The following is a 23,724-nucleotide window of genomic DNA, read 5'->3' on the forward strand; positions in this document are numbered from 1 at the left end:
GCACTCAAAGTTGGAGGCGGGGTGATGGATGGAGGATGACAGCCTTTGAATTACTGAGCAGTTACATCAAACTTCTCTCCATCCTTCCTTCCCTCTACCCGGCTAAACTCCCCACCAAAATGACTCAACACAACCCATGCCATCTGCCTTTAATGTTTCTTCCCTGGAGATTCTTCCCCAGCAGTGACAGAAGCAGAAAGACCTAGAAATGCAGCCGTCACTGGTTCCTGTGAGAACAGGGCCTCATCTGTCAGCACCAGGGACGTGCGGCTCTGATGCACCGGCTCGGGAGTTCTTGCCCAGGTGTCCAGGTACTTGGGTTCTGAACCTGACCCTGCCACCCAGCAGCTGTGTGACCTTCGGCAAGTCACTCAAGTTCTCTGAGCTGCTTTCATCCTCTGCAAAGGGGCAGGAGAGGGCAGTGGATGAGATAACGTCTAAATCCTTTCCAGCTCCGTCGTCCAGTACGTTCAATGAGTTGAGTCTCTCCTGGGTTAGAAGGATCTGGCATGAAAGTCAATCCTCGGTCAAATTCCTCTCTCACAGCCAGGACAGATGCTTTATTCTCATGGGTGTGCTCTCCCCACCTAGAGTCTCTGCCATCTTGCCAGCATATACATGTAAGCTTTTTTCATAAAAGTCTAAGAAAGGATGATCTGTCCTTGAATGTGACAGCGGTGGTTAGTGATTGAGGGACCCGGTGAGGTCTGGCGTTACCTATACCTCTTCTGTCCACTAAAGGATGCTGGAGTGGGCAAGGCCTTGGCCTCCAGCATCCAGCCCAGAAGGAACTCAGCTCCCTCACCCCTCAGAGCACAGGAAATCCTCAGCGCTCTGCCACTGACAGTAGGGACACTTAGGGTTCCCCTTTGAACCTTGATTTCCCCATTTTTCTTCTGGTCACTTTTTCCGTTATTATAGAGCAATTCACAGTTACTCCCGGACTTTCTGGCTTATTTGACCCTCCCAACCGAGTGAGTGAGACTGACGCTCCTGGTTCCAGTGGAGGAAACTAAGTCTGAAAACCGCTAAGGGGCTTGCTGAGGCCACACAGTCCGGCGAAGGCCATGGGTGGAACCTGGGCCGCCCCCGAGTCTGGGGGTCCCCGGCCACGGCCATGCCTGTGCCGCGAGGGACCACGTTCCCACACACGCCCAGCACCACGTTTCCAGCCCCCCAGCCCCCGGCCTCTCACCCTCCCACGGGGGCCACTGAGGGACACAGGCACTGGCTCAGCCGAGGGCTCAGAGAACCCCTTGCACACCCACTGGGGCTCCTTCCCCATCAAGTCAGCCACACTGGCCAGAGCCTGGCTGGAGCCTGGCTCTAGGGCCCCCCTCTGCTCTGCCCAGAAGCCCCTGGATTCAGAGACTGGAGACCCCGGTGTTCCAGAGCAAATCCCTTCTCCTTCAGCCACCGGGCTGTTTCCAAGGAGGCCTGGCGCTCACTTTCCCCTTCCCTCCCTGTGGAGGCTGAGATGCCACTTTCTCCCGGACGTGGGCGTGCCTCCCGCAGACCCCGGGGCTCAAGTGTTTCCAGATGGAGCCTGTGCTCCCCTACCCCCCACCCCCTTCAGCACCAGCCTCAGAGCTCCAGCCCAGCCTACAAGAGCCATCTCAGCCTAGATGAAGCATGAGCCTTTGGCAAGATGACAGATTGGCCTTTATTGTGGGCCCGGGGGAGCCCGGGAGCGGAGCGTGCATGCGCCGAGCAGGGGTTGCCAAGCGGGTGGTGACGGGTGTCCGCGGCAGGGCCGCGCCTCACTGGCGGCATTTCCTGGGGGAGCACTTGCACTGCATGGCGTTGAGGACCACGTGGTGGGTGACGGAGCCGTTGGCACAGCGCAGGGGCACCTGCATGGGCTCTGTGCGTGTGGGCGTGCAGCAGGTGCACTGGTCCTGCACGTCCTCTGTGTCGATGGAGTACAGGGCTTTGCTGGTGCATCTTCCCTACGGCGGGGCAGAGAGAGGCGGCCGTTGCGGGCGGTGGAGAGCGCCAGGGTGGGGAGGGCTCTGGGGCAGCCCACTTCCTCCACCTGCCCTCCTCCAATCAAGAAGGTCTGGCCTTGCCCGGAGAAACACAGGACACCCAAACAATGTGTAAAAGTAGCTCTTGGGAGGTGTGAAAGGCCTGTCCTAATGGAACTGTCACACCCTAGCCCTCTAGCTGCAATTTCTATGCCTGTGTGACTGATCTTCAGGAAACATAGCTCCCATCTTCCATTAAGTAACTCTACATTCTCTTCAAAGGATGTGTTGAATCATTGCTCAGTGTTTTTCTTCTAGGGTCAAAAGTTCCCATTTACTTCAATAAAACATTGGCTTTTTAAAAAAATTTTAAAAGCTCCCAGTTCCTTTCACTTCTCCCCCCTGTGAATTTCCCAGATGCTTCGACTCTGTAACTAAAGAGACGTGTCCAAACAAAGAACTTGCCCCTCCCAGCCGAGGACCCCTTACCTGGCAGTAGTGAATGTCCACTTGCTCTTCAGACATACAGTCTCCCACTTTGACGTACTGAAGCTTGGCAGTGATGTCCTTGCACTCAGGCTCCTCACCTACAGGACAGGTGAGAGATGGGACCTGTTCTTCCATACAACACTCTCCAGCCCAGTTCCCTCATTTACTGGAAATAGGTCAATTTCACAGTAACCGATCACCAAAGCCAGCCATGGGGAGGGCAAGTCAGTGGTCCTGGTTCCCCTCAGCTTCTCCTGGCCCTTCATATTCAGAGATATAGTTATCGCTGGGTTTAACTCACTTAATGGCACAATTTTAATTGCAGGAGGAGCCTAGATTCACTGTGCTTTGGTGATGTCAATGGATAGGACTTACTTTTATGTAATTGTAGACTCTAAAAACCATAATGAACAAATAAGGAAACACAAGCTTTAAATGACACATTAAACAAGATGGACTTAATTAATATTTATAGGACATTCCATCCAAAAACAACAGAATACACTTTCTTCTCAAGTGCTCATGGAACATTCTCCAGGATAGATCGTATCTTGAGTCACAAATCAAGCCTTGTTAAATTTAAGAAAATTGAAATCGTATCAAGTATCTTTTCCAACCACAACGCTATGAGACTAGATATCAATTACAGGAAAAAAAAAACTGTAAAAAATACAAACACATGGAGGCTAAATAATACGTTACTAAATAACCAAGAGATCACTGAAGAAACCAAAGAGGAAATCAAAAAATACCTAGAAACAAATGACGATGAAAACACGATGAACCAAAACCTATGGGATGCAGCAAAAGCAGTTCTAAGAGGGAAGTTTATAGCAATACAATCCTACCTCAGGAAACAAGAAACATCTCAGATAAACAACCTAACCTTACACCTAAAGCAATTAGAGAAAGAGGAACAAAACCACCCCCCCAAAGTTAGCTGAAGGAAAGATCATAAAAATCTGATCAGAGGGCTTCCCTGGTGGCAGAGTGGTTAAGAACCTGCCTGCCAATGCAGGGGACACGGGTTCAAGCCCTGGTATGGGAAGATCCCACATGCCATGGAGCAACTAAACCCATGCGCCACAACTACTGAAGCCCGTGCACCTAGAGCCTGTGCTCTGGAACAAGAGAAGACACTGCAATGAGAAGCCTGCGCGCCGCAATGAAGAGTAGCCCCCGCTTGCCACAACTAGAGAAAGCCCGCATGCAGCAACGAAGACCACACGCAGTCAAAAATTAAAAAAAAAAAAATCAGATCAGAAATAAATGAAAAAGAAATGAAGGAAACAATAGCAAAGATCAATAAAACTAAAAGCTGGTTCTTTGAGAAGATAAACAAAATTGATAAATTATTAGCCAGACTCATCAAGAAAAAAAGGGAGAAAACTCAAATCAACAGAATTAGAAATGAAAAAGGAGAAGTAACAACTGACAGTGCAGAAATACAAAGGATCATAAGAGATTACTAAAAGCAACTATACGCCAATAAGATGGACAACCTGGAAGAAATGGACAAATTCTTAGAAAAGCACAACCTTCCGAGACTGAACCAGGAAGAAACAGAAAATATGAACAGCCCAGTCACAAGCCCTGAAATTGAAACTGTGATTAAAAATCTTCCAACAAACAAAAGCCCAGGACCAGATGGCTTCACAGGCGAATTCTATCAAACATTTAGAGAAGAGCTAACACCTATCCTTCTCAAACTCTTCCAAAATATAGCAGAGGGAGGGACACTCCCAAACTCATTCTACAAGGCCACCATCACCCTGATACCAAAACCAGGCAAACATATCACAAAAAAGGAAACTACTATCAGGCCAATATCACTGATGAACATAGATGTAAAAATCTTCAACAAAATACTAACAAACAGAATCCAACAGCATATTAAAAGGATGATACACCATGACCAAGTGGGGTTTATCCCAGGAATGCAAGGATTCTTCAATATACTCAAATCAATCAATGTGATGCACCATATTAACAAATTGAAGGATAAAAACCATATGATAATCTCAATAGTTGAAGAAAGAGCTTTCGACAAAATTTAACACCCAATTATGATAAAACCTCTCCAGAAAGTAGGCATAGAGGGAACCTACCTCAGCATAATAAAGGCCATGTATGACAAACCCTACACACTAGGGTTTGCATTCCTGTACACTAACGACGAAAAATCTGAAACAGAAATTAAGGAAACACTCCCATTTAACATTGCAACAAAAAGAATAAAATACCTAGGAATAAACCTACCTAAGGAGACAAAAGACCTGTGTGCAGACATCTATAAGACACTGATGAAAGAAATTAAAGATGATACAAACAGATGGAGAGATATACCATGTTCTTGGATTGGAAGAATCAACATTGTGAAAATGACTATACTACCCAAAGCAATCTACAGATTCAATGCAATCCCTATCAAACTACCAATAGCCTTTTTCACAGAACTAGAACAAAAAATTTCACAATTTGTATGGAAACACAAAAGACCCTGAATAGCCAAAGCAATCTTGAGAAAGAAAAACGGAGTTGGAGGAATCAGGCTCCCGGACTTCAGACTATACTACAAAGCTACAGTAATCAAGACAGTATGGTACTGGCACAAAAACAGAAATATAGATCGATGGAACAGAATGGAAAGCCCAGAGATAAACCCATGCACACATGGTCACCTTATCTTTGATAAAGGAGGAAAGAATATACAATGGAGAAAAGACAGCCTCTTCAATAAGTGGTGCTGGGAAAACTGGACAGCTACATGTAAAAGAATGAAATTAGAATACTCCCTAACACCATATACAAAAATAAACACAAAATGGATTAAACACCTAAATGTAAGGCCAGACACTATAAAACTCTTAGAGGAAAACATAGGCAGAACACTCTATGACAAATCACAGCAAGATTCTTTTTGACCCACCTCCTAGAGAAATGGAAATAAGAGCAAAAATAAATAAATGGGACCTAATGAAATGTAAAAGCTTTTGCACAACAAAGGAAACCATAAACAAGACAAAAAGACAACTCTCAGAATGGGAGAAAATATTTGCAAACGAAGCAACTGACAAAGGATTAATCTCCAAAATTTACAAGCAGCTCATGCAGCTCAATATCAAAAAAACAAACAACCCAATCCAAAAATGGGCAGAAGACCTAAACAGACATTTCACCAAAGAAGATATACAGACAGCCAAGAAGCACATGAAAAGCTGCTCAACATCACTAATTATTAGAGAAATGAAAATCAAAACTACATGTGGTATCACCTCACACTTGTTAGAATGGGCATCATCAGAAAATCTACAACAACAAATGCTGGAGAGGGTGTGGAGAAAAGGGAACTCTCTTGCACTGTTGGTGGGAATGTAAATTGATACAGCCACTATGGAGAACAGTATGGAGGTTCCTTAAAAAACTAAAAATAGAACTACCATATGACCCAGCAATCCCACTACTGAGAAAACCGTAATTCAAAAAGAGTCATGTACCACAATGTTCATTGCAGCACTATTTACAATAGCCAGGACATGGAAGCAACCTAAGTGTCCATCGACAGATGAATGGATAGAGAAGATGTGGCACATATTTACAATGGAATATTACTCGGCCATAAAATGAAACAAAATTGAGTTATTTGTAATGAGGTGGATGGACCTAGAGTCTGTCAAACAGAGTGAAGTAAGTCAGAAATAGAAAAACAAATACTGTATGCTAACACACATATAGAGAGAGAGAATCTAAAAAAAAAGAAAAAAGGTTCTGATGAACATAGGGGCAGGACAGGAATAAAGATGCAGACGTAGAGAATGGACTTGAGGACACAGGGAGGGGGAAGGGTAACCTGGGCTGAAGTGAGAGAGTGGCATGGACATATATACACTACCAAATGTAAAATAGATAGCTAGTGGGAAGCAGCCACATGGCACAGGGAGATCAGCTCGGTGCTTTGTGACCACCTAGAGGGGTGGGATAGGGAGGGTGGGAGGGAGACCCAAGAGGGAGGGGATATGGGGATATATGTATTCATATAGCTGATTCACTTTGTTATACAGCAGAAACTAACACAACATTGTAAAGCAACTGTATTCCAATAAAGATGTTAAACATAAAATAAAATAAAATAAAAACCATAATGATCAGAGCAATCCTCCTGCGCTTATAACAATATCCAGAAGCTAATGGGCAATGAGGTAGCTAATAAATACAATTAATATCTATCCATCCCTGCAAATGTCATTGTCTCTGTGGGAGCTGATCGTAGGAGCCCTTATGGAATCTTCCCTTTGGGTATAGCTATCTCTGGGTCGCTTGCATGGGTCTCCTTATATACAGGGGTTAAAAGCATTCAGATCTGAACCTCTACTTGGCCCACTGATAATCTAAGATTTAATGCCAGCTCATTATTGCCCATCCAAACAATGGGAGTTTTCCATTCCTGGATGGCTCCAAATCTAAATCAACTTTAACTACCTAATAGTTGGGCTCCCAACTCCCAAATAATGTCATTTTAAAGTGAAAGCCTGCCAACCACATTAAGAGGGTGAATAAGGAAAACATATTGAGGCCAACACACTATATTCTTTTGCTGTAGATTTCAATCCCTGAGCCTGGCTTCTTTTCCTTATGGAAGGTCCCCACCTCTTGAAAGCACAGACCAACACAGGCCCCTTTCTGCCTCGCTGCTAGTTTTGAAGATAACAGCCTCGGCCCAATTCCATGTGCAGCACGCCTAGAGAGAATGCATGTCCTCTGATGGTTTCCTGACCACATTCTTCAACCACGCAGACAAGAACCATAGAAAAAGACGCTTTCAGAGTGTGTTTTCCGCAATCTGCAACTTGATTACAGCAACTACAGGGACTGTCAGAGTGAGCCATCAAGAAAAGAATGAATGACTGAACGCTGAAGATATTCGTGTTTTTACTCCTTTCTCTACCCAAAAATAAACATGGGAACACGGGCCCGTGAACCCAAAAACTATCTAAACTAAAAGACGAAGAATATTAGTCCAGGCAAGTAATTGTACGTTCAGAAAATACAGCACTAACACTGGGATTCTGAAAGGTACTTGTGCTCATGGAAACAAGAACGCAAGAACGTGTGGTGAGATGCTGTCTGATGGGCAGGCTTGAGCTCCGTCTCCAAAGCTGCGGCCGTAACTATTGGGACCAACCAGTACAACACAAATGCAAGGTCAAGAGGAGCTGAGAGTGAAGAAGACGAGGTTAATAAAACTGAGACCAGCCTCATAAATCCTCGAGAAGGCTGTGTTCTCTGCAGCCCCACAGCCAGCTGCTGGCTTCCCTTTCTCTCTGGGAGAGCTGAACGACATCCAAAGATTAGAGGCAGATTGAATGTCCGCTCTGTCGAGATCATGAATCAAGGTGCCTGTCTTCAGGAGTTCTGGTGGCAGAGAGAAGACATTCTCTCATGATAGGACTATGACCAACCCAAGACTCTGCAAGGGGAAAGGCAGGTAAGAGGCTAGTGATTGCCAGGAGTTTGGAAGGAAGGAGGAAAAGTCTGCTTTACAGGCATCTTGAAAGGGGGCTTGAGCAGGGGGCAGTCCAAGGACATGCAGGGTGGGGTGGGAGTTCCCTGAGGAATTGAACACAGTGACTGCAATATCTTTCTAGAAGAAAGTTCATTGCAAAGAACAGTCCCTGGACTTGGCCTGATGGATTTCAAGGGACAAGCTATTGGTAAGGTACTTACATGTGTCACAGCATGTGCCTGGAATTTTCATGATTTTCCCCTAAGGAAACAGCAAAGTCCCAGATTAGGCACAAATAGTATCTAGCCGACCCTTTCAGTCACTCCAGGCCATGTCCTGCCTCTGGACTCACAGTCCTGAGCTTAAGTCCCCAGATATGAATGGGTTTTCCCATCACAAATGTGAGCAGACTGACCACCCCACCTGGCCAGGCTGAAATGATTCTGATTATTGTGATTATTGTGTGTGTGATTATTGTGAATTCTCTTCCAGTTGAGTCACCAGGCTCATCATTCCCAGGGGAGGCTGGAAATCAGTTTGATCTCTCACCATCCCATTCAAGGATCACAGATCCAGTCTCCCTTAAGGGAAGGTATTTTCTTAAAGCATGGTACAGTTGAGAGAGTTTTGTCCCTCCATCAGGCTTTGATTTTGTAATTTCGTTGATTTTTAAACTAGGGCAGGGTTCTCCTTGGACACTGAGAATCACATGTCCAACAGCAGAGCTGGACCGCTGTTCAGAAGAACCCTCTTCTTAGAGTTGAAGATGGAGACAGTCAAGAGGAAAGCAGGGCCTGAGCCCCAGCTACTCACCCCCTCGGCCAGACACTTGTGTCCATCGAAGGGTGGGCAGCCCGTGACCCTCCTCTCCCAGATGAACTCGCCTCTCTTGTTGACCCTGCAGAAGTGACTGTCACAGCCATCCTGGAGAGTCTCGTCACGCTGAAAGGAAAGAGGGGAGGTGGGCAGAGCAAATCTGAAAACGGTGTTTGGGGTACAAAGCCACTTCAAGCCATGACCTTGATTCCTTGGAGTTGTTGAGACAATGTAGGGGACCTTGGAACAAGACGGAGGCAGTGTGTGCAAAGCCTCCACACCCAGAACCCAGAATGGAGGTGGAGTCCAGTTTTACAGCTTATGAACTGGGAATAGGGCTGCATAAATGTAGGGCATCCCTACACTCTACTGACCACTTAACAGCTTAAAGAATTAAGACATAGCAAAGGGAAACTGGCCAATCAATAGCTGAACTAGAGGTGAGCCAGGTGCCACCTGCCAGCCCCACCAGCCCACTCTGGCTTTCATAGATCTGAGTCTGTGTCACCCTGATTGCCTGGCCAGTCTCAGAGACAATCAAGGCTGGAGAAAATCTTAGAGATCAACTCACTCCCAATCATGGGGCCCTACACCAACTTTTGTCACAGAGAGTGACAAAATAACCAAATCAAAGAGCGAATTCTGTACCTCCTAAAGGTTATCCATCTTTCCCTTATAAAATCAGAAATAGGTACAGAAGGAAGTCAATATTGACCCAAACTTAGTCCCTCTTCCTTGAAGAAAATATCCCCAAATAGGAAACCAGACAGTGGTCATAGGGAGACCCCTGAGTTTAAGTTGCCCACACACACCTTCAGCATCATGATCTGTCCCCCTCGTAGCTGAATGGTGCAAGCCATAGGCAGGCATCTCCCACAGCACTGGCCCTGTATCTTCTCTTCCTTGTAACCCTGTAACCAGGAGAAAAAGCAGCCTTAGTTTAAACCTCCCCCTAAGATCCTGATCGTAAGTAGGCCAAATGGTAAATGGTTTCATTAAGCAGTTGCTCAAACTAGAAATCTGGGGGTCGTCCTTGTCTTCTCTCTTTTTCTTATCCCCTCTGCCCCACTCATCACCAGATCTTGCCAAAAACTGCATCTTGAACTCATCCACAGCTCGTCATGCCAGGGTCCTCTGTCATCACCTGATCCAAGCAATCATCATCCACCGCTGGACTCTGTCACAGTCGTAGCTGTCTTCCTACCTCTATTCCTGCCAATCCAGCAGCTTCCCGGAAGAAGGATTTCACTGTTTCACAAAAACGCCCCCCCAATCTGGGAGACAACATAGTGGAACCAACTTTTTATTCTGCAAAGTATTTTAAACCATGTTAACAAAACCAAAAAGTGATTATCAGCTGTCTCATCACTGCGTTAAAATTAAAGCTCTTTTAATTCTCCCCACCATGCCAGAAAAAAAAAAAAAAGAACTAAATCTAGTAAAGTTTGGTTTTGTTTGTTTGTTTCAGGCAAGGCTTTATTAGGGTCCCTTCTGCAGCAAGGGGCAGTGAGAACAAGTAACAGGTGCCCATGCTTGCTCGGTCCCAGAACACGGACAAGCTGGCTCCTTATATGGGGTGAAGGTAGGGGTGTTTAAAAGAAGAACTTTAGTTATGTGAAAACCAGCTATGGTGTCATTCTTTTTTTCATTTTGCTACATTGAGTAATGACCACTTAGAGATTCATTCCTTGGGGTCCTGAGGTTTTTCTACTATGAATCTCTAGCAGGTCAGTTTGGAGCCCCGGACAGAAGACCTGGTCCTCTCACATTGCTCCCTTGCTCACTGCACTCCGACTGACAGCTCGTAACCAGCAGGGGAGGTTAGGGGTCTATGAGCGTCCACTGAACTCATCAGGGAAGCCGCAGAGAGAAAGCCCAGGCCACACACACACTCAGAAGGACACTGCTGACATTTGAGGCCATCAGGTAGTGTTTCTCCGGTGAGCTTCAACTGTGTTTTCAAAAACGCACAATTCCTGGCAGGTGTGGACCGAGGTGGATGGGAGAGGAAGAAAGAGATGGGAAAAACAGCATGAATGTATGTGAGTCAAAAAGAGGAAATAAAATGAGGCTTAAATCAGGCACGATTTCATGGGAGCATGGATTGGGGCATTTTTTAGTGAGTGTTAGAAGAAGAGACTAGGAAATGCCCTCCACTCAGCAGGCCCAAGGAGAAGAACGTGCCCAAAATCTTTACAGGAGAAGTGAGGGGTGGGGGACCAATGGAGGAGGGGTCTGCAAAGTGAAGGGATGGGGCGGTGGACGCACACTCCACACCCCAGAGAGGCAGAGGGCACGGTGAAGCCAAGAACAGGGAAAGGTGGTAGGCGCTGTGGGAGAAGAAAGGACAGGAGAAAGTGGAGGAGGGGGGACGGTGAGAGGAGGGGCAATGATTTCAGAGGTGCTGTGGGACTCGGGGAAGAGGGACGGGAGGACAGGGAACACGGCAGAAACCACTGGAAGGACGAAACAGAGAGAACAGACCCCGCAAGGCAAGAACACAGCTGCGCTGGCGACGGGCTTGTCTGAGCCCCGCTGGGCTTCCAGCCACTGCTGACGGGGTACGCACCGCACAGCTGCCAGATGGACACGGAGGGCAGTGCTGACCAGACTTTTGCCAGAGCACCCAATCAGGAGCAGCCAGGTGCCCAGCCAGCCACAGGTTCACTCACTCAGGTCTGAGCAGCCAACTAGCCCTGCTCCCCCTGTCCAGGGATGCCCCTCAAACTCTCCTCACAGGTGTCTCCCAGCCCTTTGCATAAACTACATCGGCTGCTCAAGGACCCCAGTCTCATCTCCCCGCTGCCCTTTTCTAACTCTTGCTTAAATGCCAGTCTGTCCCTGTGCCCCCTCCTGGGGGGGTCATTGCTCAAGGTCAGCCCATGGTCATGCTCCTCTGGGAGGCCTTCTCAATGTTCCTGGTCAGTGTCACCTCTCTTCCTCAAGCCTTCCTTTGTCTCTACCACCCAGCAGCACAAACAGGCCTCTGGGCTCCTTTTAGGTATAAGCATCGGCTCCCCTGAAGGAGAGAGAGGACCCACGTCTCTGAGGATGCTAACAGTTCCATCTGACGTCGGCAGTTCAAACAGACACAGACCGACCTAAACTTGACCCACCACAGCTCCCCACCTGCAGGGGGCCACACGGAGGCCCTTCATGGCAGAGGAACGTGACAAGACCAGGTAAGCTGAGCTAGAATGGGGGCATCTGAGGCAGAGGTCAGCGAAGGCTGAGAGATACACAGCAGGGCTAATCTCAGCGATCTCAAGAGGGAGGAGATCCCTGGGGAGACAGCGGAATTTTGGAGGCGAGGAGGAGGAGTACACAGACCAAAAGGGGCCGTGAATTTAAACATATTTAGAAACCTACGTCTAGACTGGATTCTAAAGCTGGATTTCTATGGACGCAGAGGAAGTGGCCGTGCCACCCTCTGGCCACCAGAGGGCGCAGGTAGAGAGTTAGTGGGCTCGTCCCCGCCTCTCCTACAGGACAGCTTAGTGTGGACCTCTTCCTGCATCCACTGTACTTCCATGGACATCCAGCTAAAGCGATGCCAAAGACTCCAGACAGCATCATTCCAGCCCATATTCAAGCCCAGATGTATCTAGGGGAGTTATCTCACACACACACACACACACACACACACACACACACACACACACACACACACACACACACACACACACACACACACACACACACACACACACACACACACACACACACACACACACACACACACACACACACACCCTCTGCATCCAAAACCCAAAAACAACTGGGATTTTAAATTTAAAAAAGCAAAAAGGCATACTTCGCTGGCTTCTTTCTAATTGAGGCGGGAATGTTCTCCTTGAGCCATTCTATCAGAAGTAGCTGTGTCTCCTACGGACCCCTTCACTCCCCTTGTAAATATGCTATTAAGCCCCTACTTGGAGCATCACACGGTGCCAGGTGCCATGAAGGGCACAGGTGCAGAACACTTCCCGACCTCAAGAGCGCTGACCGCGCCAGCAGCTTGTCCTAACCTTGTCCCTAACCCCCGCATCGCCCCTCCCCGACCCCGCCCAGAACCCGCCCGCTGCCCCACCATCGAAAGAGCAATGATGATATCCCGTGCATCTAGCTCACAAGAAACTCATCTGACCAACCATATTTTCTAGGACAGCAGGAGCCCCAAATGCAGAAGGAAGTTTGCGGAGGAAACCAAGGCGTCCTCCTGAGGGTGCAGCTCTGCGAGGTGGGGCTGAGTCACGATAAGAATAGTGAAGTGCATGCTTTCCTCTACCCACCTAGAAGTGACGATTCCGCTTCCCAGAACCCACCCTCAGAGGTGTTCTGAGCAAACTCAGTCATCGTGACCTGGCAGGGTGAACTATGAAAACGCAATGTCCAATAATAAAAGTATATGTTGCATAATAATATAATAAAATAAATAATAATAAAAGTATATGTTGTGAACTATTAAAATGCAATGTCCAATAATAAAAGTATATGTTGCAAAGAATGTTGCATAAAACCCTGCACATAGCATGTGTCTGATAAATAATTGTGGACTAACTAGTAACTGATGAATTTTTGTTGACTAATTTTTAATGTTTTCAAAGAACAGTAGTATGTTGCTTAAAAAGAATACAGAACTGTAAATATGGTATCATAAGCCTTGCAAATACAGGAAGAAAATGTTTAAATTTCCAAAACTAAATTATAATTATATCTGAGAAATGCAATTTGGGTAGGTGACTTTTATTCTCTTCCTTACCGTTGTCAAATATGTCCATAATCAGAAAATCACGGAAGCTTTTATTTAAAGAGCCCGGTGAGGTCCCATTGCTTGGGTCCCACAAGTACCCAGTCCACACCCAGGCCCCCATGAGCCTCTCTCACCAGTGGGCAGTCCTCGCAGGTGGTCTGCCTGCACTCCAGCTTGAATCTGGAGATGACCCCCATCTGGACGGTGCAGAGGCAGGTGGTACACAGGTCAACCATCAGACTCCTCCCGGGCTGGAACCAAAGGGACCAGGGTCAGGCCTCCTGGCACCCGGACCCCCCGACCCTCCACTGCCCTCAGTCCCGTGAGCCGTCTGCCTTAGGCATGGGGGCCCAGCCAAAGCTGCCAGGATCCATCACCCTGCTTCTCCTCCTGTCCCCAGAGGTCTGCTCCCTCCCGTCCCCACCCCCCACCTCAAGGATGGCATGGTAAGAGTCAGGGCTTTCCCAGCAGAGAGGGAGAGGGGCAGATGGAAGCGTGCACAGAAGAAACGCTCGCGTGCCTGGGGCCGGAATGTGAGCGCTAGAAGGCGGGGCCCAGGCCCTGGAGAGGTAGGGGTTCCACTCCAGGATGCCTGGGAAGCCCTGGAGGAAAGGAAAGTGTGGGTGGGGCAGGCCCCCCTGGCTCCTTTCACTTGTACTTTAGAAGGACACCCTTCCCACAGCACCCCATCCCTGCCCCCCAGGCGCCCTGGAGGAGAAGGCAGCAGCTCACCCCAATGATGGTGCCGTTGAGCACACAGGCCTGCACAGGCTCTGGGGAGAGACAGGCACAGGGCATGAGTGTGCGGAGCACAGCTGGTGAAGGCCCACGACCCGGCTGCTCCTCCCAGGCCGGGCCTCCCCACTCCCCCTGCCGGTCCCTCTCCCCACCCAACGCCAGGCGCTGTGGGTCCTCCTGCCAGAGCCCATGTGGCCACAGTGACCCCAGGCCCGCTGAGGAGGGGCAGTTGCCTGCTCCCCACCATCCAGCCCACAGGGAGAAGGTCCCTGGAGTCCTCGAGGGGAGGGCACTTGTTTAAGTGATTCACTCCCAAGGGGTGAGTGGGAGAGTGTTTCGGCTTGTCAAAGAAAGAAATTCTACTCTGGAAACTTTAAGTCCCAAGATAAAATCACACAGAGAATTCAGGACAGGTGGTGGTGAGAGTTGTTTGCTGTTGCTACTGCTGTTGGTTGTTTGGCTGGTTGGTTGGTTGGTGGGTGGGTGGGTTAGTTGGTTGCTGGGTTTGTTTGTTTATTTGGTTGGTTGGTTGACTGTGTGGTTTGTTGGTTACTTGGCTGACTGGTTGGTTGGTTGATTGGTTTGTTTATTTGGTTGGTTGGTTGGTTGGTGGGGTTAGGGGATGGGCAGTCGGAATACCTTTTCCAGCCGAATGATTGAGAAGGAGTCTCTAGAATTAGAGAAGCCTGGGTCCAAGCCCAGTTCTACCACTCACTAACTCACAAGAGCAAAGGGAGGTATAATGGTACCCACCTCATGGGATTGTCATAAGGATGACATGAGACAAGGTATAAAACCAGAACTGACACAGTGACAACCTTCAGGAAATTGTCCCATTTCCCTCATCTTATTTGCTTTCTCCCCAAAGTGTTAGCAACGGATGGAAAGATGTGATCCTCCCCATTTCCCTGAGCTGCTCAAAAGGCAAGGATTCCGGAGCCTTAGAGGAAAGAGAGGCTTGAAGGCGGGCTTGGTGGCACATCTTACCGCAGTGACAGGTGGGGCAACAGCCCGAGGTCTGACAGCTCAGCTGGAAGCCCGAGGGGCAGGTGGGGACGTTCAGTTGGGGGCAGGAGACATTCCTCTGTTGCACGAAGACCTCCTCCTTGACTCGGACACACTCGTAGATGAGGCAGGGGTCCTCGGGCGAGGCCCAGTGAGAGCCAACCTGTGGTCGGAGCACCCGAGTTGGTCAGGGGGCCAAGGTCCGCTGGGAGTGGGCAGCCCCCTCAGGAGCTGGTGTGGGTCCTGGAGGTGAGCCCGGCTCAACGGCTAAGCCCTGCCCACAGGGTGAGGCCCATAGAGGGAGGGACAGCTCATCCGGGTCCTTCAGTGAGTCTGGGTCAGAGTCACCCTGACCAAGATCCTAGCTCAGAGCCCCATGTGCTCCCAAGACAGAGTCTTGAGCCACCGGAGGAAGCACCTGGGGATACGTAAGGATGCTCCCTCCACCCTTGGCTTGGCTGGGAGCTGAGTGTCCAGGAATGGCTGCATGGGGAGACAGTGGAGGGGAGATGTGGAGGGAAACTCAGCCCAGCACCCAGCCTCGTGCTGCTTCCCTCTGGTACAGGGAGCCGGTAAGAGCTGGGGATGCTGGTGTCTGACCCTCGGCCCTGCAATCTACCCTGAGCTTCCAGGCTGCACACAGGTGGCCTGTCCCAGGTAAGAGCCGGGGATGCTGGCGCCTGACCCTTGGCTCTGAAATCTGTCCTGAGCTTCCAGGCTGCACATGGGTGGCCTGTCCCAGGTAAGAGCCAGGGATGCTGGCGTCTGACCCTCGGCCCTGCAATCTGCCCTGAGCTTCCAGGCTGCACACAGGTGGCCTGTCCCCAAGGGCACCACAGTCAAGGACCACTGAGTGTCCAGAACATGGTTCAGAAAGTCCCTGCGGAGGTTCTGCCTGGACAACACGTGACCGTGAGCACGGTCTGTGTGATCCAGCTCCCAGACACGCAAGCGGGGGCACCCGGCCTGCCCACTCCAGGCCCAGCGACGTCTCTTGGCCCCTGTTCCCTTTCTTCTCTTTCCAGAAGAGAAGCAGAGTGCCACACACCGCAGCCTCTCTCTTGACCCCCCTTCTGACTCACCCTGACCAAACCTTCCCGCTGCGGGCCACACCCCACTCCGATCATTTACCCACCAAGCTCTGGGCGCATCAAGAGGACCTGTCCCTACCCACACCTGCTGGTCCCCCCAGAGCCACTGCTGACCTGCACGTCTTGTAGGTAAGATGGAGACTTGAATTGGGAAGGGAAACTCTTTTGTGAACACTGATGGGGGTCAGGGCTGAGGGAGCCCTGGAGGCAGATGAGAGACCAGAGGCGGGAGGGTGGAGCGGTGAGGAGGACGCTGAGCCTCAAAGGGACCAGCTGTCAGCCCCAACCAGGATGGAGTAGCCTCTGGCCCTGGGGAGGAGGTGCAAAGCCAGCCTGATCCCAGGATGGGATGGGGAGCAAAGAGGTTTAAAGCGTGGAGACGAGGGACACAGCAGGGAAATCCACAGGTAACCAGAATTAGAAGAGGGAGGTGGGAATGCCTGTGGGAAACTCAGTCTGTCACCACCAAGGAGGAGGAGACTGGTGGGCCGGGGTAGGAGCTGAGCATGCTCGGGGCAGGACAGGTAACGCTTTGCCCTCCTTCTACACAGAGTGTGTTTTGGTCTCACTGGAGGACTGAGAAGGGGAAGGTCCCTAGGTGCACCTCACCCCCTCCCAGAATCCACGTCCTGAGGATTCCAGGGCTCAGCACCCCTCCACTTCCTCCTTATCCATCAGAGTAAAAGGACGGTTAGCATCCTAGCATGTGGGCTAAGACTGACTCCCGGGGAGGGATCCTCTGTGCTTCAGAAAATGGCTTTATGAGCATCCAGGGTCAAAGTGAGAGCCTCTGGGCCACGAAGGAGAAGCTACCCTGCTCTGTTTCAGGGGAGGGGATCTGGGGGTGGGAGGCTGGGCAGGAGAAGACACGGGTGGGGAGATGGGGGCTGCCAACACGCTCAGGGGCTACAGCCAGAGCTTCAGAAGGGGGCTCAGGGGCCCTGGGAACAGAAATGTAGTTTGCTTCTCTGGGTTACATATTTCTCCAACAGGAACCAGTGAAAGGGTCAGAGGACGCCGCCTGGGCCAGTGTGGCATGAGCAGTATTCGCCGCCTATGTGGTGTGGCAGGGTGCCAGGCCCACGACACAGCCCTGCACCACCCATCAGGGGAAGCAGGTCCTCAGCTTCACAGGTTAAACAGGAGAACATGACCCCCACCCTCAGGCGTTCACAGGGAGAGAACTGGGTTTCTCCCAAAATCCACAAAATGGGAAGTCTGGGGCAACTTTAACTAGTTCCCCGGGAGCAAGGTAATCCTGGCTGACATCTGGATAAACCAACAGCTGCATTAAACTCTGTGGGGAAAGCAAAAGGCAGGGAATGAGCTTCTACTTTACGGACGAAACCAAGGGCAGCACCGCACCCCGGATGGACAACCAGGCTGGTGAGGCCCCCACCCTCCTTCCTACCCACCCTGGCCCAGACCTACATTCTTCCAGTAGGACTGGGAGTCTCCCCGAGGGGAGCCAGTCACCACCTCGCAGGCAGATGGCAGGCACGTTCCACAGCACTCGCCTTCATGGAGAACGTAAGTGAAGCCCTGAAAACACACAAAGGGTGGAGCGTCAGGACAGGCCCGCAGCAAAGACAGGTGTTCTGGTCCACTCTGCAGGTGTACGGACCCCTGGGGCTTGCAGAGGGACAGCTGGACCGGCTGTTTTCATCTCTGCCCTCCACCAGCCCCTCGATCATGCTAAGTGGTCAGGAAGCATCACCCACTGAGTCACTATGGGTCTTACACCAGCCAAAGAGACACAACCCTGCCCTCTGCAAACTTCCACTTAAGAAGAGCCAGTCCATGGGAGTATTAAAGATGCTCAGAGTTCACTCAGAAGCAGCCAGCTGCCCTGATGTTTATCACAGCCCAAATCTAGGGTCCCTCACTGACTGGGGTAGAACATTCCAGAAGCCTGGAGTCCCAGCTCTGCCCTAACAGGGCTAATTACCTGCGCAACATGAGTGCCTTGACCCCAGGACCTCTCAGTGATGTGCAGAGCTGGGCTTCCCCAGGTAGTCACTTGACATTTACCTAGTAGTTTAGGGGGCACAGTAAGATGAGACCCACTTTCCCCAGAAAGCCTGCCAGGGAGGCCAGCATCCTGCACGTCTGAAGTCTGCCAGCCTGTCCCTCCTCTTGGAGGTCCTCCAACCTGGGCAAAGCATTGGGAAGTTGGATTGAAACCCTCCAGTGAAAACTGTGAAGCGATGTACAAAGAACAGACAAAACAATGACGTGTGAGGCTGTCCCAGGGGCCGAGGGGCAAGAACCCGGGCCTGTGCAGCATCTCGGAGAGAAGGACAAACTGCAGCCGCAGTCGTTCGGGATGGGGGTGGGTACCACACCCGCTCTGCTTCCCAAGAGCACTCACCAGCAGGGCCCGGTCAGAGGACGCACTCAGCACTCGGTATCATCCCCGGCAGTGCCTCTCCCGGGGGAACACGAGGACCCCAGAGACCTAGCTCAACTTTGCAGCATCTCCATGGGACCTACTTACACCCCGACCTGCATCACAGCAGTGCCCAGTGAACTGTACTCAGTCCTTGATCAGCTGAGATCCAGTTAGTTATCATGCACCTATGACGTACTAGGCGCTTTGGAGGCGCCAAACAAATTAGGATGATAGGGCTTCCCTGGTGGCGCAGTGGTTGAGAGTCCGCCTGCCGATGCAGGGGACACGGGTTCGTGCCCCGGTCCGGGAGGATCCCACATGCCACGGAGCGGCTGGGCCCGTGAGCCATGGCCGCTGAGCCTGCACGTCCGCAGCCTGTGCTCCGCAATGGGAGAGGCCACAACAGTGAGAGGCCCGTGTACCGCAAAAAAAAAAAAAAAAAAAAAAAAAAAAAAAACATAATGGATTGCATTTAGTTGCTCAGAACACAGTTCCTGAAGCTACAATTTAGTCTGACTCTGGGGTCTAAGGGTTATAAGCCTTCAAAGAAAAACTCCTCTGAGGTTTATACAGAAGAGCAGGAATTCCTCTCGCTGTCAACGTGGAAGCAAGGCCACAGTACACCTATGAAATTCTTTGGGACACCAGCAATGCCCTTTGCTTATCTTACATCACGTTTCTGATGTGACGTGCAGAGGATTAATTATGGAGATGGTAGGGGAAAGCGTATTTCTGCAGACAGTGGCTTATAAAGGAAGAATCAGAGGGTGATGGTGGTAGTGTTCTTTTTTTTTTTTTTTTTTTTGTCACAGCCTAGACAGCAAATGAATTCAGGTAAGTGAGCCTAAATGCCTCTGGAGTCTGACCAGAGCTGATACTCCCCTCTTTGAAGAATGAAGCCTGAGGCCATTCACTAAAGCTCCCACTTCAACACACAATACAGACCAAAGCCCAGCCTCCCCTCAGCTGTAACTAAACCTCAATGCTTCCTTCTCCTCCCAGAAGGTGTGAACATTCTGTCTCTAAGACAGGCCACTCCGCCACCCTAGAGAGTTCTGGACGTGGTGCCCCCTGCACTCATTTCTGACCTCAGGACTCACCATCTTCCTGAAGCCGCCTCCAGCACCTTGGCCTCTAGACAGCCAGGTTCACACCCCGTGCCCTACATTCTCCCCAGCGGTTGATGGACCAGAGTGGGGACTGGACAGAGGACCCAGTCCATGGGCCGAGCTGAGCCCATCCATTTTCTTCTTGAGAAGTTCATCTCTGGAGCATACAGATTGAACAGGTCTGATTGGACGGGGCGAACCCTGGACCTGAAAAGCCACACTGAGTTGAAGCCAGGTTCCATAAAGCCACGTGCAAATGAAGCTTCTGAGAAAGTGAAACGTCCTCCCAGGCCCGCAGTGAGGAACCGGACGGATGGGCAGAGAGAAGCGGAGACAGGGGCTCACGGGACAAACGGAGAGAAAAGTGGTACAACCACGGGGCCCACCTGCATGCCCTGCACTTCGTTTCTGAGTGATCCCTGTCTTTCCTATAAATCCCCTTTTTATTTATTTTTAAAATTTATTTATTTTTGGCTGCGTTGGGTCTTTGTTGCTGCGAGTGGGCTTTCTCTAGTTGCGGCGAGCGGGGGCTACTCTTTGTTGCTGCGTGCGTGCTTCTCACTGCGGTGGCTTCTCTTGTTGCGGAGCACAGGCTCTAGGCGCGCGGGCTTCAGTAGTTGTGGTGCATGGGCTCAGCAGTTGTGGCTCAGGGGCTCTAGAGCGCAGGCTCAGTAGTTGTGGTGCACGGGCTTAGTTGCTCTGTGGCATGTGGGGTCTTCCTCGACCAGGGCTCAAACCCGTGTCCCCTGCATTGGCAGGTGAATTCTTAACCACTGCGCCACCAGGCAAGCCCCTCCCCCTCGTTTTATTTTAGCTAGCTTGAGTGGATTCCATTCTTTGCAATCAAAACTCCCTACCAAAACACAAAACATATTCGGTGCCAATTTGATAAAAACAACCTCTCAGCAGCACTCCCTTCACTTGATAGCAAGGTCTTTCCACTGCCTCCCATGGCCTGTGGGAGGAGATGGAGGCCGATGGGTTTCCAAAGCTTCGTGTTCCCCAAAGGCACACCTGGAACCACAGAATCACCCTCTCCCAAGGGGGCCTGGCAGCCCCGCTCCTCCTCAGCATGGGCAAAGCAGGTAGAGCGCAGATGAACTAAACAGACTCCCCCATGTCTGGGTTCACTCTCAGGCCCTCCCCTCCGTCACCAAACCACACACACGTCCGAAGAAAAGCATCGAGAGCCCGCCCTTCACCGCCGGTACAAAAGCAACCACTAGACGCATGTACTTGCCTGCCCCGCCTCCTCTTCTTTTATCATTATTTTCTACTGATAATAATGCAGTGATAACAGTAATGTAACGGGTCAGGACCCCATGGGGGCCTCCCCCGAACCCTCTGCTTTAGCTCCTCTCTGAAGGACCTACGGTAATAGTATTTGATGCACATTTCCTGAGTTGTTTTACAGATGCTAAACCCCCCCACCAAAGGGAAGATGTTAACTACTTGATGACCTGAACACATAGCCCCAGGCCTCCTGGAGCCTAAGGATTGGTCATGTGACCCCCTGTGACCCCGCCCTGTTACCTCACCATCAGCCAATCAGAGAACTGTGCACGAGCTGATCACAGACCCTGCAACCCCGCCCCCCCCACCTCACCTGGCTTTTAAAAAGCCTTTGCTGAAACCCTTCTGGGAGCTCCGGGGCTTTTTAGAGCACGAGCCACCTATCCCCTCGCATGGCCCTGCCATAAACCTTTCTCTGCTCCAAACTCCGACATTTGCGTTTGGCCTCACGGTGCGTCGGGCACATGAACTTGCGCTAACAATAACAGCATTAAACCAGCAAACAGAATTGAACCCACAAGACCCCCGCGGACTGTGGTTCCCTTTTTCTAGAGTCTGCTCAGTCTTCAATGTACAAGAATAAAGCTCCCCAAGCACACAGGAGCCTTAGGGGAAGGCCTCCACAAGAAGAATTAAAAACTGGACCGGAGGTTTCAAACCCCAAAATTATACCTCAAAGTATAAACATGGCTCAACTTCTGTACCTCACATGATACACCTGGTCTGAAAAATCACCAACCTGTGTAGGAACACTATAGTACACTGACACGGGGACCATCTCAGAAAATTCAGGACATATGTCTGTACTAGGTGTAGGCTAAGGAGATGTCCGAAAAGGGAAGAGATAGATAGGGAAAAAAATCCAGCCCTGTTTTCTAGGCAATTAATCCACATCTCTGCTTAGACCAACCTCCCAGCCCTGTGGACTCAAGACCGCACAGCAGACATGACTATGAGCCAAGAGCTGATCACAAAAGGATGACGCAGCCGTCCTCTCCTCAGGCCTCTTTCCTTTACCCAGCCCCACTCCCCTCCTGGCCCCTCCCCTCTGGCCTTGAACCAGAGGTTCCTAAACGGCCTTTCTTGCCTATTCCTGGGATCCCCTCCCCTACTTCCCTACCCTATTCCTCCCCCTTACCGGCCGGCAGCTGTCTCCACAGGGCTTCTGAGAGCACTGGGCCACACGCAGGCCCATCACGGCATCCTCCAGGTCGGTGCAGGTGCACACGTCACAGCCCTCCTCCCAGAACTGGCCCACGGGGTAGATGGTGCCTTGGTGGACACACACCTGTAGACACAAGGTTTCCGAGAGTGAAGGGACTCAGTTCATCTCAACAAGAGGTGAGTAAGCATCTACGGCGTGTTGGAAGCTACTCTAGGTGCTGAGACTACAGCAATCAATGAAAGCAACATAGTCTCTGCCCACACGAAGGGGTGCTTACATAGTAGAGTCTGCCCTCTTCCCTCCCCTGCCCACCTGCCTTTGGAAGGTTCACCCCGGGAGTGGCTCCTTTTGAGTCCTTCGAGGCCCTCCAGTGGGGATATAACACACTGGCCGCCTTGACCCACTATCACTGCTGCCTTAACTGCATTTAACTCCTTCCTGTGTCACACGGAAAGCTGCACCCTAATTCTCAGACCCAGTAATGTCCTTGAACGTGGAACCCACCCACGTATAGCCCTCTTTCCCATTAGGAGTGGCTGAAGGTGTGGGAAGGGTGGGCAGGGGTTATGAATGAGTGTTCCCTTGATGCCCACCAATGACAAGGAATGTATCAAGAGAAGACAGAGCGGGAGATGTGCTTGAGAGACAAGGGATCCTGTCTGGAAGAGCTGTAGGCTATGGAAGGAACGTGGGACATGAGATCCCAACGGTTGGTTACGATTAGAATCGTAGAGCCTGGGATGCATGTGATATACAACGCTCAGACTTTATTTTCTAGGAATGAGGTACTAAAGAAACTCTTGGATCATGAGGCTTAGAGGCAGGTTTTAAATGATCCCAAGTGTGTCCTCTGAAGCTACAAACAGGTCTCCACGTGTATTCACATAGTAACAGGACACATTTTTTAAACCATTTTCCTATACCTGCTCCGTCTTCCCGCTTTCGTACAATGAACTCAGTGAATGAGACCCCTGGCTCTTTGATTAAGAAGCCCCCCTAAAAACTGTTACCACCCAGAATCCCACTTCTAGGAATCTATCCCAAAAGACACTCTGGCAAAAAGACAAAATGACAGATGCACAAGGCTGTTACAGCATTACTAGCAATAGCAAAAGATTGAAGCCACTCAACTGTGAATCGATATGACTGAACTAAGATGCATCCTTGCAATAGATTACTAAGCTGTGAAAAGGAATAAGGCAGATCTCCATATACTGACAGAGGATAATTCTACTATAAATTGTTCGGTGAAAAAATACACATTCAAAACAGAATTTATAATATGCTACCCTTTCGGTGAGAAATAGGAAGCAATATAAATGTATAAAATTTGCTTATATTTTCAAACAGAAAAATAGATGGATACACCAATGAAAATGATAAATTATGAAGGGAGAAAAGGA

At 50.1% G+C, this 23,724-nt stretch overlaps 1 protein-coding gene across 1 annotated transcript in view; it reads right to left on the minus strand.

Moving 5' to 3' along the window:
- Window positions 1-1,760: 1,760 nt before the first annotated feature.
- Window positions 1,761-23,724, minus strand: part of VWF (von Willebrand factor) — a 133,454-nt gene continuing 111,490 nt past the window's right edge. The window contains exons 42-51 of the mRNA XM_060111711.1: window positions 22,295-22,444; window positions 17,794-17,904; window positions 15,254-15,434; window positions 14,261-14,301; window positions 13,663-13,779; window positions 9,588-9,686; window positions 8,773-8,901; window positions 8,181-8,220; window positions 2,457-2,554; window positions 1,761-1,949 (exon numbers count right to left, since the gene is read on the minus strand). Of these exons, the coding sequence (XP_059967694.1) occupies window positions 1,761-1,949; window positions 2,457-2,554; window positions 8,181-8,220; window positions 8,773-8,901; window positions 9,588-9,686; window positions 13,663-13,779; window positions 14,261-14,301; window positions 15,254-15,434; window positions 17,794-17,904; window positions 22,295-22,444 (1,155 nt within the window). The remainder of the gene's footprint in view (window positions 1,950-2,456; window positions 2,555-8,180; window positions 8,221-8,772; window positions 8,902-9,587; window positions 9,687-13,662; window positions 13,780-14,260; window positions 14,302-15,253; window positions 15,435-17,793; window positions 17,905-22,294; window positions 22,445-23,724) is intronic.

This window comes from Mesoplodon densirostris, chromosome 11 (genome assembly GCF_025265405.1).
Source record: "Mesoplodon densirostris isolate mMesDen1 chromosome 11, mMesDen1 primary haplotype, whole genome shotgun sequence".
NCBI lineage: Eukaryota > Metazoa > Chordata > Mammalia > Artiodactyla > Ziphiidae > Mesoplodon > Mesoplodon densirostris.